This window comes from Vigna umbellata, chromosome 1 (assembly GCF_029865625.1).
Source record: "Vigna umbellata cultivar VRB3 chromosome 1, Vumbellata_1.0, whole genome shotgun sequence".
Classification (NCBI taxonomy): domain Eukaryota; kingdom Viridiplantae; phylum Streptophyta; class Magnoliopsida; order Fabales; family Fabaceae; genus Vigna; species Vigna umbellata.
In genome coordinates this window covers 107,679,831-107,699,156 of record NC_142165.1, presented here as the reverse complement: position 1 = coordinate 107,699,156, position 19,326 = coordinate 107,679,831, and the positions used below count along the sequence as shown (strand labels likewise).

The 19,326-nt window shown below is 29.6% G+C and overlaps 1 protein-coding gene across 1 annotated transcript; it reads left to right on the top strand.

Annotated features, from left to right (window-relative positions):
* The first annotated feature begins 10,147 nt into the window (after window positions 1-10,147).
* LOC124825271 (cysteine-tryptophan domain-containing zinc finger protein 3-like) lies at window positions 10,148-18,697 on the top strand. The gene is made up of 11 exons (XM_047297860.2): window positions 10,148-10,691; window positions 11,488-11,560; window positions 11,663-11,790; window positions 11,907-12,284; window positions 12,813-14,110; window positions 14,317-14,762; window positions 14,886-16,501; window positions 16,589-16,746; window positions 17,173-17,333; window positions 17,438-17,595; window positions 18,090-18,697. Exons 1-11 carry the CDS (start codon window positions 10,590-10,592, stop codon window positions 18,306-18,308), a joined length of 4,737 nt encoding a protein of 1,578 aa, XP_047153816.1. The 5' UTR covers window positions 10,148-10,589; the 3' UTR covers window positions 18,309-18,697.
* Window positions 18,698-19,326: the final 629 nt, after the last annotated feature.

Genomic DNA, 19,326 nt, shown 5'->3' with positions numbered 1-19,326 from the left:
TCTCTACTATATATTTTTGTTAACGGCTATATGTAGTTTCTTAGTAAAACCATTGTCTATGTCTCATTAAACTAAATTGGCAAAATTTTATGGTTGATAGCTTAGAATATATAACAATAGAGTTCTTTTGTTTCATTTTCTTTTATATCAATTGGTCCAATTATTACTGTTTCAATTTGATCGATCAAAGTAACATGTTATAAGAATCTCAAACAAATAGGGTGAAAAAAAGTTAAGTGGGCTAATGAGCCAACCTGTTTAACCCACCAACCCTTAGTGGGTTGGGTCAGGTTCAAAATTTTTCGGTTTGCTAATAAATAAGCTGGGTTAAGTTGGCTCACTGAGTGGTCAACCCATGGTGGGTCGGGTTTAGGTCGGGTCGGATTATCCGTTTTGACAACTCTAAATAAAATAAATAACCATCAATAATAATAAATAATTATAATGATAACATTTCAATCGTGTCAATATAAAATATTTTCATATGCTATATTTATCTTTTATTTGTTTTATTTATTTTTATTAAAAAACTGTAATTTACTTATATTCTTGAAATCTATTTATGTACATTAATTTGATACTATGATCTTCTATATTGTGATAGAAAGAGTATTCATTTTTTGGTGTACGTATTGTTTTTCAATTTTATCCTTTAAATAATTTTTTAAAATTAAAATAATTATTTTATCAATATTATCTTTTAATTGATAATTTGCTTAAGTTTAACTATTTTTCTGACTTTTAACTGTTTTTTTCAAGCTTAATTATTTTTCATAATTAAAAATATATCTATAAAATAATTAAAAGCTACTCATAATAAAATTATAAAAATATTTATATTTAATTTTATAATTGTAAGAATACTAATAATAATTTTAATAATATTTTATTATCATAAAAGTGAACACACATTCACTAATTTTAAATAATGATAATATATTTTACTTGTCATGTGATAATAAATATATATATATATATATATATATATATATATATATATATATATATATATATATATATATATATATAAAAGAATTTTTCATTCTGGGGTCATACTATTTTCCTAGTTTATCATTTAAATAGATTTTTTCTAAATTTAAAATAATTATATTATCAATTTTATGATTTTTTAAATTTATCTTCTTTTTTAATTTATCCATTTTTTAAACTTAACTATTTTTAAATTATAAAACTCTTTATAAAATAAATAAAAACTATCTTGCAATAAAATTATAAAAAATAGTTGTATTTAATTTCATAATTTACTATATAATACTTATATATATAAAGAGATTTATTTTTTATGTCAACATAGTAATATCTCATTTAATAATGTAAAATTATTAAATAAAATATTATAAATATGATAATCAATAAGCAAAGAAGATTAACATATAACTATTATATTAAATTCATTGGTACAAGTATATAATGCATGACCTAAAATCATGTCATTGTATTTTTTTTATTTTTTTTACAAACAAAGTCTCACATCTTATAAAATGAGAGATGAACACTGGTTTATATACACATAATATACTTTTGTTGGTAAGAGCCTTTTGGAGTGGTACCAAAAACAAATCCAAGAGGGTCTAGTCCAAAGCGGACAATATCTTACCAGTGTGGAGATATATATGTATGTAGGTTTCACCCTACCACATATAAGGTTAGTCCGTCAACATCATTAACCAATATAAAACCTCTAGACAAGACAACTCCTTGTACAATGTTTTTATACTTTTGCTTAGTGAGTAACGCTAGGAAGCACATTCTCCAACGACCAAATAGCTCGTCCAACGAGAATAACACTGAAACTTATAAACTTGAATTCTCACAAAAGTTACCCAGCGAGACTCACCCAACTACTTCTAGTGAGTGAACTATTTGACTTTTGTTGTGTTCAATGAGATTATTCTCGCCCAACGACCATAGAGTCAATAGCTTTATGATTTTAATCTCACCTAACAAGTATATTATAGCTTAGAACCCAACGAAATTATTCTCATTGAGCAAAGTCTACATAATTTTGCATATTTAAGTCATTTCAACCCAACAAATTAATCCAACAACAACCACAAATGCGAAAACATACCAACTATCAAATTATACACAATTCAATGTCTTAATTAATTTCAATTGCAATATCAAACAAACAACATACTAAATTTCAAAATACAATTCATGTGAGCCAAATTGAATCATAATTCAACTTCATACATCATATTCCATCAAACACTTCAATCACACAAACTAAATACCTCACAAGCATGCAATTAGCAATTGCAAGTTGTCTCTTAGTTAAAAACAGTGCAATGAGTTTTCCTTACCTAAAAGACAAATCAAATTGATCAGTAATCCTACAAACACTTCCAAACACACAAACAAAACTCTATCTTCCCATATGAACACTATTAGAACAATTGATTAACAAAGACTCTTATATAAGACTCATACACTACATGCGAACCAAAATGATTCACATGCAAGAACATACCAATAAAAAAAGAGATAAAAAACTAATTTACTTTATTTAAAAAATTGTCCGAAAAAAATGAGAGTTCGTTTCAAAGATCATCATAGCTATATAAGAGTTCGTCTAGAAAAAAAATCGAGAGTTAGTCTAAAAAAAACACTATTTTTTATTAAAATAATAAAGTTTCATCATTCCAAACACACTATCAATTTTAAAACATGATTTTATAGGCTCTTACATATGTTTTCCAAACTCACCATTTAGATACAAGTTTTTTTTTTATTAAATTAAAATAATTATTTTATCAATTTTATTATCTTTTAAAATTTAACAATTTTTTTAGTTTAATCATGTTTTTTAAACTTGACATTTTTTTAATTACAAAACTACCTATAAAATAAATAGAAATTATGTACAATAAAATTATAAAAATTATTTATATTTAATTTTACAATTAAAATAATAATAATTTTATTTTTTATTATTATAAAAAAGTGAAAACACATACGGGTAGCGCATATGTTTTTATTAGTTTTCGGTGTGTATTTTTTTTCCTTCTAATTTTATCCAAGTAAACTTCTTCTTTTTTTTTAATTTTAATTGTTTCTCTATTTAATCATTTTTTAAAATTCCAATAAAGGATTAAATATGTTTTTTCTCTTAGTGAAAATTATAATTAGTCACTCTTTGAAACTTTAAATCAATCTAGTCTCTCATTTTTAAAAGTGCATGAATTTAGTCATTTTAACCAAATTATGTTAAATTTGTCTAAGATTTCAAATGTATTTCTCAACTAACATTGAATAAAAAAATATGTCAAAAACAGTATAAACAACTCAGATGTTATGATGAAATATGTTTGAAACGTTAAATAACCTTAATAAAATTTAATTAAAATGACTAAATCTACATATATTTCTAAAGTTGAGAGACTAAATTTGACTAGAATTTCAAAAAAGACCAATTCCAATTATGACTAAAAGTTAAAGTTAAGGGATCAAAAATATATTTAACTCAAAAATAAATAAACCAATGTCATCCACACAAAAAAAAAATACTATATATAATAAATTGTAAAATTTGTTTATGTATAATTTTATAATTATAATTTCATTATTTCTTCTTATAAAAAAATAATACATTTGTTTTCACTTGATTTTTTTTTGTTTACATTTGTTTTACAAGATAAAATATCCGTTTACTATATATTAAAATAAATTAATTTTAGTAATTAAAAAGTATAATATTTATACTTAGGAGATGACTTATGACGCATATTAAGAATTTAATAGTAAGTTGAAAGTCTTATACTGAATGAATTGAATAATATAACATAGAGAAAACACTGCGTCTCTCTCTCTCTCTCTCTCTCTCTCTCTCTCTCTATATATATATATATATATATATATATATATATATATATATATATATATATATATATATTCTTTACCTTAAAGTTATATTGGAAATGATATTACAATTCTTATATGAATTCGTTATGAATTGAATATTATATTCACTTGAATAACACACATGTAATATTAATCGTTGATTAATTTTAATAATTGACTCAAATAACTACAGTATCAAATAAATGCATCTTATTGTGATAAAACAAAATATTAAAAAAATATCGTTAACGAATATTCATAATTAAAAGATGTTAATATTTAATATATAAGGCACTAATATGAAGAAGAGTCACGTGTGGTAAAAACAATTATTTGAAATTTAAATAAAAATTATCATTGATTTAAATAAAATTATCACTGAATTTATAGGAAATAAGTTTTGCTAGAATATTTTTATGGAGATATTAGACTTTAATATTGCTAATAGATCAAATAATGGTAATATTTTGTAGAGTAATTGATAATAACCCTTCTTAGTTAATGTGTTTACACGTGTCTTTAAAGCTAATAAATATTAGCAGTATTTTGTTTCTGTATCCTTTGAAATTAATAAATATTAAATTTGCACATAGAAAAAAAGCACGTGCTTTTCAAATAGTCAACTTCATACAGTGCATGTGACTGTGACGCACGACGAACGATGACCAAGTTCACGCGCTACTCCTGCATCTGTCATTCTTCTTTCAATTTAACAATATAATCAATATATTTGACTATCGAACATAAAATATTATTTTTTATATATATTTTTATGATTAATACTATTTTGAATAAAAAATTTCAACCATTTTCAAATGTTGAAAACTATAATCAATATTCTTTTGCTTGTTTGTGAAGTATGGTGGTTCAAGGTGAACTTTTATTTAGTTAATTTAAATCGTTAATTTGATTTGTTTGTATACAATTGTTTCCTATACGATTAAATATATTTAGAGATAGTGAATGTGATTCATAATCAAATAATAACATAATAAAACTTATTTTCTAGAAAGTTTATAAATTTTTTTGCAGTAGATACATTTTGAAGTTTGTTGATTGATAAATCATTACTATTCGATAATATCAAATAATGAAATTGTTTTAACTTGATAAAAGATAAAAAAAAATTGACATTTCACTTATTAATTCGTTCACTTAGTAGCAAGCTGAAAAAAATTCAAACATGGTCTGACCCACCACGTGGATTGGCGGGTCAAACGAGTTGGCTCACTGACTCACTTAATTATGAGTTTGTTCTCAAATAAAAAAATTATAATTTTTTAATTCAAATCTAAATAAATTTCACTCTAACTCCAAAGATAATTCAAAATAAAAAAAATATCATACAATTCAACTATAAAAAAAACAAGCACAAAAGACGAATAAATAAGTTTTTAATATTGATAATTTTTATATCACTTGTCCATTTATAATATTAGAGTCTTGAATATATATAAATCTATAATATTTTTCTCTCTTAGAAACATTTTTTATCTCATCTACAATATAATAAAAAAAAAATGCTAACTAATAATATTGAAACACAAAACCCGCATAAAAAATTACTATTTTTTTCAAACTCAATCTGGCTCAAACCCGTGGTGGGCCGGGTTGGGTTGACTTGCTAGTTACAACCCATTTGGACAACACTAATTTAAAGCATTTAAAACCAATCATCTATTTATAAAAAATAAAACAACATTATCATGCCTAACATTTAATATTTTGTTTTAAAATAACCACAGTTGAAACAATTTGTCTTAGCTATAGTATTCTAACACAAAATTAATAAACACACAACAATTTTCATTCATTCAAGCTATATAAATCGTATATCAACAAATTCATACATTTAAAAAATATTCAAATAACACACAATCTTGTATAAAATTCAATATAACCATGTTATCTTTTGTATTTAGATTATTTATCCTTATGGTTTTATCAAATTTACTTAATTTACTTGCAATTTTATACTATAAAGAAAATTTCAGCTTAAGAAAAAAAAAAGACTCAAATGAAAATGAAAAAAAAGATGAAGGGAATAAAGATTTTATCCGTTTTTACTTTCATCCTATTTTAACCTAATTTTTTAATTTCATTTTCAGTTATTACACAGCAAAAACAAATTTAACCTGCACTAAAATCTATAAGCAACAACTAGTAATTAAACATTGTTTTAAAAGTGAGAAATTTTTAGAAAATATTTTGGAAGTGTCAACATAAATATATATAAAAAATTAAAATGCTAAACATAAAATATATTAAAATTAAAATAAATTATTTTTATGTATACGTAAACAAATTTAGGAGGAGCAAGGCCCCCAAAACTATGAAGCTCAGCCTCTAATTTTAAGATAATTTTTGAAAAAAGTCTAACTAGTATAGTGTGTCTCTATATACTTTTGATTAAAAAATATCATAAAATTATTTTATATAACTAATATATAGTATTTTAAAAAATGGCTTTATCAAACACGGGACTGATAAAGCGCTTTTCCAAACTGCGATTGTTGAATGCGATTTACAAGTTTCCGAGAGTGATGTCGTTCACGCATTCCATTTGCGATTGTCATAATACTACAAAAAGTTATGGGAAAAAAACACACGAGTACAACGAGGGTAAGTTTATTTATATCTATGCAAAAACAATTATTCAATAATGGATTTCAGGTTGAAAAATGTAAATTTTGTTTCCTTATTTATTCAATCTATCACTTCATTCTTCTTTTTTTCAAATAAAATTAATATTCAAATGAATTGTAAATATTCTTTATAGTTTCAAAATCTGAAAATATTTTCTTTTTAAAGATACAGTTATTGTTTTTCTTTTCGTTGTCAAACACGGTGGTAATTTTACATTGTTTTTTTTTTATCTTATTTAGGTAACTTATTCCATATATGTTTTCCTATTTTTTAAATAAATCTTTATAAGACTTAAAGTAATGTTCGAATGGGAAGACCTTATTTTTTTATTTGTTTATTTATAGTAATTACAATACTTACTTAAAGCATCACAGTCATCGTTATTTTTTTGGCTGCTAATAATAATAATTTATTTTTTGGATATAATGGAAGTATTTTCCATAAAAGAAAATAACTATGTTATAATTTGATCATATGATATATAACAATTTCATTTTACAAATGAAATTCAACACACGGAGAATTATTTTTGCGCCGTGGTTCTACTAAAACAACATGAACAAATCATTTGAATATTTCTCGGTGAACAAAATTACATTGACTACATACTATAAATAACTGAATTGATTTAAAAATCAAGAAAAAAGACGAAGCAATTGAAAATAGAGGAACTTATGTACTTGATGCTCCTTCTTCGAATTACTAACATGAATTGCATCTAGTATGTGATAAGAACCTATGAAATAGAGTTTTAAGAGCTAATAAAATATTTTAAATAATAAGAGTATGTTATTTTAATATTAAAAACAAAATATATAAATATCAATTTTATTAAGGAGTCTTATTACTTAAAATATATGTTATTTTTCTAAAATTCATTATCTGAATATTTTTTTTTTCTTAGAGTTTTAATTCTGAGTTATTTATTTGAAGATTATGGAGTGTCTACATGATCACGACAACAATATATTTATTTCTAATCGATGAATTCTTATAAAATAGTAAGTTAATTTCTACTATTTTTTCTCTAATTTATATGTTTGATAATACATGTAAACCTAGCTTTGTCACATGTGTCATCTACTCCTTTCATTAACTTTTTTTATTAATCAATGGTTCTAATGATGTACTTTAATCATGATATTATGTATTGTAGAAACAAATAGAGTTAGTTGATATGTGGGGGATGTATGAGTTCTATAGAATTGTTTGAGCTCCTAATAGGTAAGAAAAACTAACCATTACTTTTTAATTTATTTTGAGGTTTATAATATGTGTTGTATGTTTAAAATGTTGTGAAATTAGTGGTTTGGTGTGATGAATGATTGAGTGAGTGTATTGATTTTTGAAAGATCTATTGGTTAAGAATGGTTGTTTAATTGGTTTGAAATTTGTGTTGAAATGCTGTTGTGATATGATGAAATACTTGAGTTTTTGGGTTTAGAGTTTTTTGGTTTTGTATATGAAAATTAGGAGGGAGTTGCTTGTTAAATTTAAAGATTTTTGCTGGTCTTATTTGGTGAGATTGAGTAAATAATTTATGGTTTTGTTGTTGGGTATATGAATGAGTAAAAGGTCATGATATTAGATAAAAAGGAAGTTTAGTAATGGAGTTTTGACAAGTAAAATTCTAAGGGAATTGGTTATTGAGTAATTTTGGAGTTAGGAATTTAAGTTTGTGTCGTTTGGGACTTTGTTAGCTTTTGATTTTGCTGAAATATGAGATGCAAATATGTTAATATGATAGTTGGGCTATGAGGAGTGTGAGCTTAATCTAATGGGTTGAATCATTTGTCATTTGAATTAATTGATATCCAAACCAATAGTTAAACGTGTTTTCAAACAATTACAAGTATTAGGATATCAATTTGATAATTTGTAAATGACTTAATACACACAAATCAAGAGAATCAGAGTTGCCATGTTCTGGTATGACATTGAGGGGCACAGAGTGGTGTTAAGCGTCCCAAAGTCAGAGAGCCACCGTACTTCAGGGCACTAAGTGGCTAGTTTGGGCATTGAGTGACCAGTTTAGGTGCTGAGTGATGCAAAGATAATGAACTATTTATTTGGTGGGCGTTGAGCGAGAGAAAGTGACATTGAACATCACTTATCTACTGTAGGTCTGAGCTTTTGTTTTGCTTAATGCATTGAGTGAGTGACTTACTTGACGACAGTCTAGTACAAAACATCTATTTTGGGTTTTCCTTTAAGCTTTCTATATTTAAAAAGTTGGTCTTTTTAGAACGTTTTACAAATATTTATCAAATGGGTGTGTATATTATATATGTTGATGAATATGGTGGTGTATAATTTTACTTCAAGTATGATACGAAGGTGATAATAAATTTTGATTGTTGGTATATTATCAATGCCGCAATTTTATGATCTCGTGGTAAGATTTTATAGTGTTTAGTAGTGTGTTGTATTTATGTATTTTTTCAATTTTATCTTTTAAATAAAAGTTTTTTAAATTAAAATAAATATGTTATTATTTTTTATCTTTTAAATTATTATTTCTTTTTTAAATTCAACTGTTTTTAATTTTGTATTTTTTAAACTTAACCATTTTTTAATAAAACTATATACAAAATAAATAAGAATTATTTACATTGCAACTACTGTAATAATTATGTACATTGACAATAAAATTGTAAAAATTACTTTAATCATTATAAAATAATAACATAAATGAGCAAGTAACAAGTATTTTCCCTAGTAATATAGTTACAACAATACATAACCATTAATAATGAAAATTGGTTTTTAAAGTATTTTGTTTTCCTAATAATTTCATACCTTTTCTACTCTTTGACACTTTTCTTCCATCAACCAGTTTTTTAGTTTTTATGATAAACAAAGAAATTAGCATAATGAACAATTTTGTTCCATAAAGATGTATCTTTAAAATTCTGAAAGATGTCTGAATATAATACCAATTAGAGAAATTTAAGATCATCTAAAATTTTATCCTATCACAATTAAATATATAAGATAAAAGTATTCTAATAATAATAACAGATAAATTAATCAGAACTCTTATCCTCTCAGAAATAGTATAAAAAAGAAAGATGTTTATATATATATATATATATATATATATATATATATATATATATATATATATATATATATATATAACTTAAATAATTTTTAACATTTCATATCTTCATATGTCCATTTATGTATAAATTGTTCATTAATGTTTGATTTTTACCTTTCTGACTTGAATTCACTGTAATTCGAACCAGAATATCTTAAACACTCACTCTAAATTTTCTATTATCTGGTCATAACCCTAAATTAGGACAAAATATAATGATTAATAAAAAAATAAATTATTTTTACATATACTTTATTTTTTTTTATGTTTTGATAATTATTTCTCATGATAATAATTACATCAAAATTTTAATATTTATTAATTTTTGTTATAAAAAAGAGAAAACTCTACTAGTATATTATTATTTATAAAAATAAGAAAGATGGTATTGTTTCTAAATAAACTCTTTTTTTCCCATGAAGAACCAAACACAATAAGATAGAAACAAAAGTTGGGCGATATAAGGGAATAAATAAATAATAATAAAAAAATATAGCATATAAAATTGTAAAAATTAAGAGACCAAACACAAAACCGTAGTCTTTCATTCCGTGCTGGGCACATCAAACAATTCAAGAGGGAGAAAGTTTTGGATTCCGTTTGAAGTCTGCGTCAATACTCAATTCATTCATTCCACTTCTGTCGTCGCTCATAGTTTCGCCGATCTCCACCGTCTCATCAATTCTTCCCTTATTCTTGGGTCAAACCCAAAATTAATTTTTAATTCAAGTAATAATTCACATCAACATTCTTGTCCCATCGCATGATCACACTTTCTTTCATCTGTTTCCGCTTCTGGGTTCTCCTCTTCCTTTCCTGGGTCGGGGTATTTTGAAAAAAAAAAATTGATTTTTTTTTATCAATTGATGTATATTGTTGGTTGAAGTGATGCTGGACTTCAGGGAAAGTTCCACTGTAAAGGGGTCACTCGGGTTTTGGGGTTTGGGTTTTTGGGGTTAATTTTGCGGTGGTCAAGATGCAACGCAATAGTACTGCTGAGTTGGAGGAAGGAGAGGCTTTCTATTGTTATGAGGATGAGGATGATGACAACATTGACCTTGATTCTCTCTCTTACATTGTAAGGGTTTTTACTTGAAATCTTAACCCATTTCAATGTTTTCTGGTTTGGTTTCTCTTCTACTTTGTTCTTGCGCGCAAATGGAACAAACAAGTGAAATTATCTGGTACCATTGAGCATGAATTTTCAATTTGTCAATGTGTTTCATTCCTTGTGACATACAGGAAATCGAAGACATATTGACTTTTTTTCTTTAATGATTAAAGAAAACCATGTTTTGTTTTATAAAAAGAATCTGGTCTATAATCGAAGAGTACCAAAACGTAATAAAATGTACCAAAAACTGACAAACACATGGATCAATTATGTTTGTCTACGGATACTGTAGATGCTTTTCAGTGTGTTTGTTTCTTGATTTTAAAACCCAATTGAACGCCAATCCACGTTGAAGTACATTGGAAAAGAGGTAATGAGCAAACAAACACACTTTCTTGCAGCTGGATCTGCAATCTGCCACACACAATACCATCAATAATTACATCCTGCATCAAGTGTACTTCTGCGTAATAGTGGTGATATACAAGTTTATCTTTTTTGTTTGTTTTTTCAGATTGTTTGTGGTATGCTAATGTGCAGTTATATTTTGACCGTGGGATAAGAATCTTACCTACCAATTAAATAATAAAAATCATTATAATTGTTGAATTTTGCTGCTGTGCTTCATGGTGTCTGTCATGATGCTGCTTCATTCCTCGTGATACATTTAGCCAATGCAATTTTTGCTTTTATCAGTCATATTGATTAAATTTCATCTTTAACATAACAGGACTAATAGCTTGCTTACTGTTTTTTTTAGGATGAGAGGATTCAGCATGTTCTGGGTGATTTCCAAAAGGAATTTGAAGGAGGTATTTTTCCCGAGCGTTTGGGTAAGTTCAACAATAGAAATAATGGCATGTAACCAGAAATGAAATATCTGTCTATGCACTCACACGAGTAACTTTGTCGGATGATATGAACAACTTTTTTAGGTGCAAAATTTGGTGATTATGGCTCCTTTTTACCCACCTATGAACGCTCGCCTCGGTTGCGATCAGGTCCAAAGGCTCCAGAAAAACCCAATAGTTCACAAAAAATTCCCAGCAATATCCACACCACGGTATATAAAAATTTGTTATTTGTTTTTCCCTTTTTCAACCAATGGATAGGAAAATGATGTGTTAGCTTGGGAGAAATACGGTTTACTTGAGCATCGTTGGTTATGTTGTTATACAGGCTGCAATTTATAACTCAAGAGCACCTCCAAATACGACTCCTTCCACGAGGCTTGGAACTGCTTCCCCTATTGTTCTTCCATCTCGAGATACAGGAGTGCCTTCAGAGAAGAACACAGGAATTTCCTCGAATAGAGTAACAGGGAAATGTAGTTTGAAAGAGGACTTTGCAAATAAGGCAGAAAAGTTGACCAACCAAAGAACGCCACAAATCAAAGTAAAATCAGATAGCTTAGCAAAAAAGAATGCTGCAATTTACAGTGGACTTGGGCTTGATGACTCTCCATCCTCTTCGACAGAAAACAGCCAAAAGGAAAGTGAAGATTCGCCACACTTATCTCAAGAGATGCCTGAAGAATCTTGCACAAGCATTATTCAGGTAGATGACTTGTTTTATTTCTATGAATTAATTATTCTGATAGCTTAAGCTGTCCTGTCATAAGTGATTATCATATAAAAGCTTCAGTATAAGTTGTTTCTGTAATCAGAACAGAGCAAACGGGGTAAATTGTTTTCATATAAGTTGTAAGCCTTTTCACAGTAGCTTATTGAGATAAGCTGAAAGCAACTGATAAACATATCATAACTATTTTGAGAAGTTTTTCCAAGCAGTTACACAAGTTCTTATGGCATAAGACAAGTTAAAATGAACTGGAAACAAACTCTTCCAAGTTCACCTTTTATATCTAACACAACCATTGGTCTACTTTTTCTTGCGTGATGACACTTAACTTTTACCAAAAAGGAATCAAGGCAACAAGGATTGAACTCTGGACTACATGGTCAAGAAGCTCTGCTATCATGTTATAAACAGACTACCGTAAAAGCTTAATCTGTTTGGCGAAAGTAGATGAACTGTTTTATGCATAACAATATTTTTTGAATTTTTTTATGTTTGATGTTACAGGTTATGACTTCTTTCACTATCCCTGGAGGTGTGCTAATATCACCTCTACATGACAGTCTACTCAACTTGATTAGAAAGGGAAAAGGCCTTGGAGACAGTAGACCCATGTCTTCTCTTAATGGTCATCAGGAGCATTATTCCATGTCTACTGATGAATCAGATTCCTTGGTTGGGGATTCACATTTGTTGAAGAAAAGGAAACTGACAGTGGTAGACCAAAGTGAAAAGCATCATATGAATGGTAACTGTTATGAGAACGACATGACATTTCATACGAAGAAAAGATTAGCAAATACAACTCCAGATCGTAAGGACTTTCTGTCTAATGGTCTGAGATGCACACCACTGTCAAGTTCAATTTGTGATGCTGGTGAAACAGCAGAAGTCGCTGGTAAGGCTATTGAAGTATCCAAGGAGGTCAATAAAAATGGTGTGGAATGTAGAATGGGTTCCATAGAAGCAGTGAAGGAGGTTTCATTGGAGTCAATATCTGATCAGGATTTTGACAAGGTTGTGAAACGAAATACAGGAAGTAGCTTTGGGAAAAAAGTGTTAGAGCATAAAATGGAAATGTCTCAGGATAACAATTCTGCTGATCCTAAGAATAGTAGAAAGTGTAACACTTCTGCTATTTCGAAAAGGGTTAACTCTAATGAAATGAAACGTAAGGTGGATCAAGATACTCAAAAGTTTGAGACTAATCAGACCAAGGTAAAATCTGCAAGCAAGAACAACTTAAAAGGCGAACAGGGACCTGGAAAAGTTGTGGCCGATGCCAAAAAAGGTGTCACTGGTTCTAGTAATAAAGCAATGGTAAATGATAGAAAGAGTACTGGCATTGGTGTTGTTTCTTCTAAAATTGAAATGCATAAAATGAAACTGATGGATAATAAGGTGAGAGATTGTGACAGAGGTTTACTGAAAAGAAAAAAATTACAATTGAAGCTTTATGGAATAGATCCAACTGATGGGCCTCCCCTTAATAAGGATACAGTAAATGCTGACCTTTACCATGTTAAAAAGAGTGCAAATGAGGTTAAAGTAAAGGAAAAACCAAGTGGCAATAAAGTTGTTTATCAGTTGTCTGCTGTGCCATGCGTAAAAGATGCTCCAGGCACATTTCCTGTTGCTGAAAATAAACCCACTTCTGAGATGGTTCTGTCGGCAGCAGCAGCACCTCAACTTATTGAAGAAGATTGGGTTTGCTGTGACAGTTGCCAGAAATGGCGGCTTCTACCTATGGGTTTAAAGCCAGAGCAGCTTCCAGAGAAATGGTTGTGTAGCATGCTATATTGGCTGTAAGTTGATTACTCTCATCTTGGGTTCATTTAGGAGCATATTTTACTTGTTAAAAACCCAGTTTGTGAATTATAACCAAAATTGTGCAGTATGTAGAAAGATATAGAAATTATGACATATTTTCTCCTTTCTCCAACTTTGCATACATTTTATCTTTGCTGTATGTATTATTAGATTCTCATTGTTCTTCTGAAATTCTTGTTAGGCCTGGAATGAATCGGTGTAACATCAGCGAGGAGGAGACAACAAAATCACTTTATGCTTTATATCAAATGCCGATTTCTGAGGGTCAAAATAACATGCAAAGCCATGTCACTGGACCCGAAATTGGAGTGAAGTCTGTTGATACTCTACAACTTTTCCATGTTGACAAAAAGTCCAGTTCTGATGTAATGCTTGACCGGGGAAACAAGAAACATGGTATTAATGAAAAGGCAAAGCCAGGACTCAACATTGACAGGCCTCAGTTGTCAAATACAGTAAAGAATGGTCAACAGTCAAATGTTAAAAATAGAAGCTTGAATGACATGAATCAGCGGTCTGCAGACTCAAACCGTATGAAGAAATCTAATTCTCAATATTTGAACAGGTTGAACAATTTGATAGAAGATAAAAAAGCGCTTAAGGCAAAAGAATATCAAATTAATGGAGGTATCTCATTGACTTTGGGGTTGATATATTTTGTTGCTGCTTCATATTTGTTTTATGGTGTAAATAACTGTATATAAAAGTTTTCTAAAAGAATATGTCAATGTGGTTCTCAAATGTGTGCAGGTGACAAACAGGTTAGATTGAAGCGTAAGATGGAGGATAATCAACATGGATCTGGAACTCATAAGAAATCTAAGATTGAAGTTGTTGGCAATGCTGATAAACATCTGAAACACGGTATGGACTATAAAAAGGTGGGTCTAAACTCAAGAAATGACTTACCAACAAAGGCTAGTGGGGAAAATACGACGAAATATGATGATTATTGTTCGTCTGATGATAACAAGTTTGTAGTTCCGGTAAAGAAGGGAGATCGGGCACAGTTTTCATCTGATGATGGTTCGTTGGATGCTACAAATAGTAGGCAAAGTGGTTCGGTCAAAGAAAGAAAAATGAGTGACTGGCGGGATAATGAGAAACATAACAAAACATTGTATATGGAAGGTGACATGCATCGTGTTAAAAACATCAATGTAAATAAGAAACAGAAGAAGTATACAGTTTTGAATACAGAGGCAAAACCAGTAATTGAAAGTGATGACGAATTTATTAAAGAAAGTGAGATGAAGCGTGCTTTCTTGCCAGACAGCAGGGACAAAATGTCTACTGGGACAGAGGTGAAAAGTGATATCAATATGGCCCACCAGCCTAGAAAGCACAAAAAAAATGTTGCTTCTTACCAAGCTTTGGATTGTTTTGATACATCGGGTGGGGATTTAGGCTCTGGAAAATTTTCATTGGCAGCAACTTCAAGTTCTTCTAAGGTTTCTGGGTCTCACGAAGCTAGAACTAAGCTTGAAAAGGCCATAGGCTCACCAGTAGAATCTGTTACCTCATCACCTTTGAGGACTTCCAACATCGAGAAATGTACTTTTGCTGCAGGGTTGGACACATCAGAAAAAGATGATGCTAGAAAAGGTGGTTTATCAATAAAAAAATTAGATAGTAGGGAGAAAAAGTTATCAGTAAAAAAGGAGAGAGTTTCAAATGACATACATCTTGCACGTGTTAATTGTGGCAGTGGTTCACATCATGAAGAGAAAATGAACAAGAGTAATAAGGAAAATGCACTTTCTTGGCAGAAATCTGGTAGGCTCACATCATTACGGGTCAAGCAAAAGGTTAGAACTTCTGGTTCTGAGGTGAGTAGGGATAAGATGAAGGTTTCAGTATCAGCTAATGATTTTTCCAAAAATGGTCTGAGTTATGAGTCAGCAGTTCATCCTAATAATCACACTTCTGGTACTGAGACAAGTCATGATGTTAAGAACGTCTTTCTGAAGTCTAAACACAATATTGACAACCTTAGCAAGCAAAATCCTTCAAGGGATTGGTCAGATGAAACTGGAAAACAAACTGAGCCAAAACAAAATGATTTTGGGAATCCAATTTTGAAAAGGGAAACTTTACATTTGGGTTCTAGAACTGCACCCAAATCGCAAAAAGGAGATATGTCTATTGGGCATCCGGTCCATGCATCTGGCAACGGTGATGTTCCTAGGCTTGTGAGAAATGCAGTTGATGTTAGTTGCAAGGCTGGAGTTGATCACAGTTCAGGAAGTTTAGTACCTGACAGACAGCTCAGTGGGTCAAGTCCCGTGACAACAAATTCTAGCCAAACTGCCTCTGGCATTCTGGAAGAAGCCACAAAGCTAAAGGATTCTGCAGATCATTATAAGGTTATTTCAATATTAAAAGATTTTACCTCACACCTGTTTGATATAGCATCTTTCTCTTTCTAACCAATTGTTTTATTCTGACTGTAGAACTCTGGTTTTGAGTTTGAAAGTAACGAGACTTATTTTAAAGCTGCCTTAAAGTTTCTGCACGGAGCATCACTTATAGAAAAATCCCACAGTGAAATTAGCAAGCAGGGAGAGATGAATCAAATGCAAATTTATGCTGCTACAGCTAAACTTTTTGAGTAAGCAAAATTTGAATCTGTAAATATGTTATTTCTGCGACCTCTGATTTGTTATGCTTTTGGTGAAAGCACATTTTGAGGGGAAAAAGGATTCGAGAATGTTCAATAAATTTGAAATTTCTAACCTTCCTTTGGAGACTCCGTTTATGTATGGTAGAAACAAAATATAATAAAAAGAATAATTAAACTATTTGTACTAAGATTTTTTTTTGAAGTTCTTGTCCTTAGTTCTGTACCAATCTCTCTCCTTTTCCTTTCTGGGGTTCCTACTTTTATTTTGGGGGTTAAAAAAAATACTCATCATGTGCTAAAATTATTAGCATAGAGTTTTGCTATCATATTACCCTATAATTTTTGTATCCTTTGTTTTTTTTTTTATCTATTTGTATTATCTTTAATTATTAAATTCCATAAAATGTATACCAGATCCTGTGCCCATAAATATGAAAGACGCCAAGAAATGGCCGCAGCTTCCTTGGCCTATAAATGCATGGAGGTGGTATACATGAGATTGGTTTACAATAAACATTCCACCATAAACAGGGATCGTGATGAGTTAAAATCAATTCTACAAATGGTTTCTCAAGGTAATTGAATGCAGTTGACTTTTGATATAAGTATGTAAGTCTTTAGGCTTGTTGAGCATTGCTGTATGTTGGTGATGTTCACTGTTTTTTTACTCCATTTTTAGGTGAATCTCCTTCGTCTTCTGCATCTGATATTGATAATTTAAATAACGTGGGGGCAGTGGATAGGACTACTTTGACAAGGGGTTCTAGTACTCTTGCTGCTAACAATCAAGTCATATCTGCTCAGAATCGCCCAAATATTATCAGGCTTCTTGATTTTGTAAGTTTTACTTTATTGATAAACCTTATGTTTCATTTGGAAAATCTATCTGGGTGTTTTGATCCTGAAGTACGGTGGAGTTAATTTCGGGGATTTAGTTGTTTAATGATTTAACGTAATAGTAGGAAATTTGTCTGTATTAGACTACCAGATAAAATGTTTGAGAAAAATCTATATGGATGGAAGCTGATTTTTCTATGTTAAATAGGAAGATTGAATTTTTTGTTTTCTTCTTAAAACCATTTTTTGTTGCATGCAAGATCTAGGCTCACACCTATAATTCTTGAAAACACATTAGTGATTTTTATATAAAAATCATATGGTAATGCAACTGTCAAATTGGCTATTGTGACAGTGCACATTTTAATGCAACACATGTTATAGTTCTTGTTAGAGGTATACTGTTTAACTTGTATAGAAATTTCATTCAATTGCCATAATAATTTATTTAATGAAAAGTCACAATGAGTAAAAGTTAGCTTGTGATTTTGCAGACTCAAGACATAAATTTTGCAATGGAAGCTTCCAGAAAATGCAAGAGCAGTTTCATGGCTGCTAATTTGAACATGGATGAAGCACGGAATAGGGATTGCCTAACTTCGATTAGGAAGGTTATTGATTTCAGCTTCCAAGATGTAGATGAGCTTGTACATCTGGTGATGATAGCAACAAAAGCAATAACTCGAGCTGGTCTTGGTGGTGTTAGAGATTAACTTGATACTGTATATAATACTTTTTTGGGTTTCTCTGAGAGAAGGTGCCCTGAAAGGACGTGGCTTAAGGATATCTACATACGAAAGCTGGCACCTGGAAACCTGCTAAATATGTTACCCTTGTGTACATGTGTACAAATGAGATCATTAGCAAATTTTGGAATCTATTTTTAATAGCTCAAGTTCTTATTGTGAATAGGATCAGAATTTTCTCACCCTTAAATTTTATGGGTTAGATAGAACGTAGTGACTCCTTCTTATTAAGTGACTGAGGATGGATATCATGTAATTGTTCAGTGCTACATTCTTTGCTCCACTGATTTGGAGCCACAGGAAAAAACAAATAAAACCGTGAAATGTTAGCCAACCAGTTTTTTGAGGGCTTTTGATACTTACATAGTCATAGCAAATATTAACAAATCCATTTTCTGTTATCATATCGTAGCTTGAATGGTTAGAAATCCTTGTAGAAATGTTGTTATTGTGTGTCTCATTGGTACAAATCCTTCTATCGGACTCTACCAGCTTTTTGGATTAAAGTATTCAGCTATTCCTGTCATATTGTTAAACCTTTTCTTTGCTTTATGTTTGTCATCTGACTTCCTACATTGGTTTAGGTGATATACTGTTTAATTATTTGGATCTGGCAAACTAGACAAGATGGGATAATCATCAGTAGTTTAAGTTGACTTTTATATTCTGTCTTGGTCCATGCAAGTACAAGTACCTTGTGAGGAATATTAGTTGGTAATGTTGTTCTATACTTTGACCAAAGTTCTCAAGTTTTTTTTATATTTACTTTCTGTCAGAATATTTTTTGTCACTTTCCTTTTGTATTTAAAAAATTGTTAAGGTTATGACTAAATGATAATATATAACTCATTTTCTAAGACCTCTGACGGATTGCCAGATGATACATAAAAGTTTGTGATTATAGAATCATGCAAAGACTCTGGCCCACCATTTGATCTTTTCCAAACCAACAAAATATGTTTTGGGTTATGATGTTTGGCCCTCC